Source organism: Egretta garzetta, unplaced genomic scaffold, assembly GCF_000687185.1.
Source record: "Egretta garzetta isolate BGI_Z169 unplaced genomic scaffold, ASM68718v1 scaffold656, whole genome shotgun sequence".
Lineage (NCBI taxonomy): Eukaryota > Metazoa > Chordata > Aves > Pelecaniformes > Ardeidae > Egretta > Egretta garzetta.
Window position 1 is genome coordinate 1,525,733 of NW_009259968.1, and position 6,195 is coordinate 1,531,927.

The 6,195-nt window shown below is 37.4% G+C and overlaps 1 protein-coding gene across 4 annotated transcripts in view; it reads right to left on the bottom strand.

Annotated features, from left to right (window-relative positions):
• Positions 1-6,195, bottom strand: part of PNPLA8 (patatin like phospholipase domain containing 8) — a 43,529-nt gene extending 37,334 nt beyond the window's left edge. For all 4 annotated transcript variants that reach the window (XM_035895772.1, XM_009640281.2, XM_035895773.1 and 1 more), the window contains exons 1-4: positions 4,947-6,195; positions 4,008-4,157; positions 2,631-2,782; positions 781-875 (exon numbers count right to left, since the gene is read on the bottom strand). In XM_035895772.1, the coding sequence (XP_035751665.1) occupies positions 781-875; positions 2,631-2,782; positions 4,008-4,157; positions 4,947-6,071 (1,522 nt within the window). In that variant the 5' untranslated portion in view covers positions 6,072-6,195. The remainder of the gene's footprint in view (positions 1-780; positions 876-2,630; positions 2,783-4,007; positions 4,158-4,946) is intronic.

Genomic DNA, 6,195 nt, shown 5'->3' on the forward strand with positions numbered 1-6,195 from the left:
TCCCCTGACCATTTATGTGGCACTCTGCCAGACTCACTTGGTATGTAAAAGAACGTACCCAATAGATTAAGGTTTTACTGAGGACCCCAAATCTAGACATACAGCGGCCAGAGACCCTTAATCTGTTGGGTATGTTCTTGTGCATACAAGCCAATAAGTGGTCAGCTTTCTTTGCTGCAAGGGTACACAGATGATTCATGTTCACCTTGTTCCAACTAGACCAGGTCTCTTCCTGCAAAGCTGGTTTCTAGTCAGTCAGCCCAACTCAGACAGAGGGTACTTGGCTTTATTCAACCTTAGGTGGTTCCGCTCAAGCCATTCCTCCAGCTTGTACAGGCCAACTGAACAGAGCGCATCATTGTACTGACTACTTCCTCTAATTTAGTATCATCCAAGATCTTGCTCCAGGCACACTCTGACCTGCTGTGCAGGTCATTAATAAAGACAGGAAATACTACTGACCAAGCATGAGTCCCTGAGGGACGTCACCTTAGTTGTCTGTAAAGCCCCCTAAACATCTAAGATATTTGTATCTGTGCACAAAAGGAAGGTTTTGCATGTGTGGAAAAAATGAGAAATTGGTTTGAAGTTACAACTGTATCATGCATCACCCGAAGTTCTTATTCAGAAGAAAAAAGAAAAACTTTAGAAATTACACCTGTACTTTCTCAACTTACACTCAAAGTCAGAAACTGGCAAGTTCTGCAAAATCTGTATTTATTCTCAGATGTTCTTTTACTATAATCATAGCAAAATTCCAGCTTGTGGCTTAACAGTTACCTGTGCTTACACCACAAATGTAGTCAAAAAGTTGATGAACTGGCTTCCCAGTTAGTTCTTCTAGTTTCCGTAGAGTCTGAAGTGCAACTAAACCCCTGAAACACAAAAAAAAAAAAAACCCAAACCCTTCACATACAGTGGTAGTTTTATCTTACAAAGTTCTAATTAAGCCCACCTTTGCTTAATTATAACTAATTATAACTGAATAACTACAACAGTAAGAATACTGAATATTTCAGGGAATGAACGAGTAGCAGAAATGGAATAATGAATACTAAATCAAGATGATTAGATGATACTCAGGCATACCAAAAATAGTACTCAACAGCTACAGTCATATTGTTTTGTAGCAAAGGCTCAGGGATGATCACCTTCAGGACAGAATTTAGCTGCATCCACAACACACAGCCCTTAAAGTTTGGTCTTAACAGGGCTATACAATGCCCCTTAGGATATAGCATTTTCCTGTCTGTGGGTTTTTTTGCCTCAATTCAATGTGTCGGAAATAATGGGAGAGATGCATTCTGGACCATCAGACTTGTGCTTCTGTAGCATGAAACAGAGTATGTGGCATGCAAAGGTGCTACTCTACCAGGCTAGAGCTAGAGAGCTGCGTATGACAAAAGGAGCACCAAACCAAGCACCATCTCGCCAACCCATTCTGCTGAGCGTGGCACCTCCTGCATGCTGCCCCCAAATCTGTCCTGGCTTGTGCTGAAGAGCAGCTGTCAACACAGTCCAAAACTAAAACCAACTGAATGCCACCAACTAAGTGGCACAACAGCCAGCAGTCAGTACACAGGCTCACTCTCTGGACTTGTTTCATTTAGTGGTACAGATGTAGATACCGCTTTCTAAAGATAGGCTGTCTTCTGAATGTCACTCCCCTAGAAATCTCACAGAAAAATTAACACATTTCATTCATACATACAGTGTCCTTCTTTCCCCTTCATAAAATCTTTACGGTTTACAATGAACTTTTGGAAACAAAAATGTTGAAGTTGTGACATACACTTACTCCTTACTGAAGGCAACTGATTTTGATGCAAGTAAAGAAATACTACGGGGAAACAAAAAGTTTGTGAAACTGTGTTTCTGCAATGACTTCATACTTCACTTTCTACCGATAAAGATTTGTCAATCAGTAAATATTTCCCAACAAGAATTCTTCATACATGCCTGAAAACACAGCTTTTAGTAAACATCAGACTTCAAATTTAATGAACATGCTTCTGCTAACACTCTTTACAAATTGTGGTAGATACATAAATTCATGCAGAACCAGAACACACCTAACTAAGGACATGTGGTGTATAAATTAAAAAAAGTATTTGCTGTAGAAGAAATATAAATCGACAGCATGGCTAGTGTAGCGTTCACCACTAGCCTATTCATTCTTTCATATGAGACCAGTCCTTCTAAGGCAGGTCACCCTCCAGACAAGTGCAAGAACATTTTTTGTATTACTAAGTCAACATAATCATAAGAGCATAAAGTACTTCCAGGATTTCACACCAATTTTCTATTTCTGAGATTAGACTTGTGAGCAGACTAACTCAAATAACCATTTAATTTACTTCCAAAAGGAGAAAGAGCCAATCCAAGCACTTAAGTGTGTGCCCAACTTTAAATGGGTAAGTAATTTCAGTGTCATAGGACTACTAATGCATGGAAATTTAAGCACAAATGCATACAAAAATAATACCCATCACTTGGATAGTCAAATGTAACAGAACTGTAAATCATAAATTGCATCTTCAGGCACAAACTTATCAAAGAGAAACTGACATTTTATTTCTAGTTACAGTATGAAAAAGGCAACAAATATATAAAAAATCCAGAGGTTTTACCTTGTTCCTCCTCCATCAATAGTGAGGACTCGAATTCCCCAGCCTTTCACAGGGTCTGTATATCCAATTATAGCTAAAGTCTCTCTAACAGCAGCCTGAAGACTTTCGTCATTTGCTTCTCTCAGTCGCAGTAGGCATGGGATTAATTTTTCCTATTGATAAATACAAAGATATTTCATTCTAACTACATGCTTATACCGAAAGAATTCATGCTTAAATTTACTAGTTTGACATTTAAGTATAAAAGTTATATATTACTTAGAGGAAAACTTCTTTAAATCTATATTTGCCCATCTTTCTTTCTAACCAGGGAAAGAAAGGACTCCAGTATTATGTCATACACGCCTTATTGCTAAAGTAGCTATGTATCAGAATTAAACAATCAAGGTGAAATGTAAATCTTCTGAATACCTATGAAAGCTATATTTACCATCAGTTTAGTTTTATTGACTTTAATGTCACATTTGTCAAATACAAACTCAAGTATGAAGCATACCAAGTATAGCTAAAAGCCCAGATTTTGCTAAGTAACTCACTGCTTCAAAACAGGAAATGCCTAAGTACACTAACATTAAAACAAAACAAAAATTAAAATTCTTCCTCAACCTGAGTAGTTTTTAAATGTACAGTTATTATCACAAAGGTATAGAGTATTCTAATAAAAATAGGAGTAGTGAATGTGCTCTTTCATAATTAAGTAATACATGTGGATGCCTGACCTGTAACCTGACCAGATGATTGATCTGGCCTGTACTCCATTCCCAAAGATCTCTTTCCCAGCAACTCTACAATCTATGTCACACATCTGTCACAGCTTGTGGAAAAAGGCACGAGACTGACAAATGCTGTGATTTGGCCAGTACTGCTAGAATAGTCTACCACCCACCTCCTGTCCTCTCACTGCAGAAAAGAGAATGAGTAGGACTAGATTACATGAACTTATTTGATGGTCATGCTCCACTCTTGTCATCTCCCTTCGAAGGAAGCATGAAAACAAGCATAAAAAGCGTTGTGCATATGCAGACCAACCGTACCGTACATTCCCATCTGATCAACTGCGACAGAGGACACAGTGTACGACCTTCATCTACCACTAGAATAAGCTATACTATCTTTCCACATGACAATGCTGTATGCTTCTAAATTAAACATTGCCAACTTAAGAGCCTTTAGCTAAACTACTGATACTTTGCACACGAAATCTGCTTGAACTAGCTAAAAAAAAAAAAAAATCCATAAAGAGACATGCACATTGTAATCAGTACAAATAGAAAATATGACTAGCCCACAAAAGCACAGAAGGAAGTTTTTATGTTATTCTGTGTCAGTGGTTTGTCAGATATTTATGTTTTGTCTAAGCATAAAGTCTGTTTGCACCTTAATTGCAACTCCTCTGCTCTCTGGAAATTCTAGGAGATGGTAGGTCAGTTCTTCAACCCTGCTGATACAGACTCTTCGATTAGAGGATCTTCGTAGTGCTTGAACTAAAGCTCGAGTCCTGTTATCAATACTCACTCTTGCAATAATCTAAAAAAAGATAAAGATATACAAATAACATAAAACTACGCTAAGAAATGTGTACAGTTTGCCAAGAGTAATCCCGAACTGTTATTTTAAGATTTCCCAGAAGTACCAGACAGCATGTTGTACTAGAGATCTGCTACAGGCTCCAAGTAAGCATTGCTTAAACGTAAGCAGGCAACCTTTTGATTCTTCGTTTACGAGAAAAATAAAGGCGGCTCACAGCAACAATACGCCAAACAAACATGTCAGCACGTACTCAGATGTATTTTCAGGGCAACTCTGAAATCATAGTATTTGGCCCATGAAGAAGTGTAAGATTACTATAACTACAACAAAAAAACCCCAACTAGATCTATCTGTATTTAGGTACTCTCTCTCTACATATACATGAGCTAAATATATGTATATACAAATATACACTTTATATGTAAACTTAACATATACGTATATGTACTTACAGACAAATTTTTATATAAATATACACACTTATTTACAAGAACATGTATGTCAGTTTACATATAACTTGCATATAGTACCTATGTTTGTACAGTTTTTATGTGTATATACATATATACTTACGTAAGTACATATGTACTTATATGTATGCACACATAGAAACGTAGGTGTACATATATATGTAAGTACATACACAGGTATATACTTACCTAAGTAACTCTGTGTGGATATACCTTTATGTAAGTTTCTGTATGTATACTGCACATATACAATTGTATAAAATACACACATACAGCAGAATAATATATAAAGAAATAACACTAAACAAAGACTTGCCTTTTCCCTCTGAAGAGACAGATGCTTTTCCCTCTCTTCAGCAGTCTTAGCCTCTTTTGCTTTGTCCTCCTCGTCTTTCTCAGGCACTTCTTGTTCCGCCTGTTTACTCTTTTCTTGTGAAACAACTTTTGTATCGGATCTTAACTTGGGAACCAACCCACCAATGTAACTGTCTACGAAAGCTTGTACACTGTTACTGGGGTATGAAAGAAAGTTTGCAATACTTTTTTTAGTGGAAACGGGAAGAGAAGTATTTGCCTTTTCAGCACCCAGAGTCTCTGCCTCAGGAGCTAAAGTAGCTGCTGAATCCACTGTCTTTTCTTCACTCATCACAGCATCTTCTGATGAATCGAGCTTATTCCTCTCTTCTCTTTTAGGGTCCTGTAATAAAGCATTCTTTTTTTTCTCTTGTTCCATAACAGAATTATTATTAAAGTACCAGTTGATATGATCAGCTACAAAGTTGTATGTCTCTCCAAAATTTGTAGAAAAGTAGCTTATATGAAAAAGGTGGGTTTTAGCAGACGCTGCATCTTCTGGCGTATCTTGGTAAGCGCCACCTGAACTTACTAACACAGACTCCAAGTTTTTGTTTGCACAAGTGGATTTCTTTGCAGCTGGGCCTCTGTTGCAATCCTCCCGAGTTCTGGCATCTGTGACTTGTTTATCATTTTCTACATTTGCATTGATGTTATTTGCATCTGCACTACTTTTATTTGCTTTTCCCAGAGTACCTGAGTGTGACTTCAATCGAGCTATCCGCGAAAGCAGTTCACTGTGAGTGCCAGACACTGCCTTTGAAACAGATTCTATAGTACTCTTAATGCGTGACATGCGATTGTTCACTTTCGTAAGTCCTTTGGAAGAAGAAGTTAAAAGTTTCGAAACTTTATAGTACAAAAAGTCATGGCTGTAAGCGTATTTGTTATACCAAAATGTTCTGCTTCTGGCCCATTTACACCGAGGCTCGCTTGTATGAAAAACTCTCAGGGGAACGGCATGATTTATCCTCCAGCAGACTTTAGGTCTATACAAATACAGGTATTTGTTTCTTTGCTTCCACCAAAGACTTTTTGGGTTAATCACAAAGAACAAATATGCGTCTAGAGATAAATGAACTGTCATTACTTATAAGTAATTACACCTTTTCTATGTTGCTTGTCTACTTCATTCCAGAAAATGTATTTCAATAAATAAGTCTCGCAGCACAGTGTTATCTGAAAAAGAAAAAAAGCAACAATGGAAACGC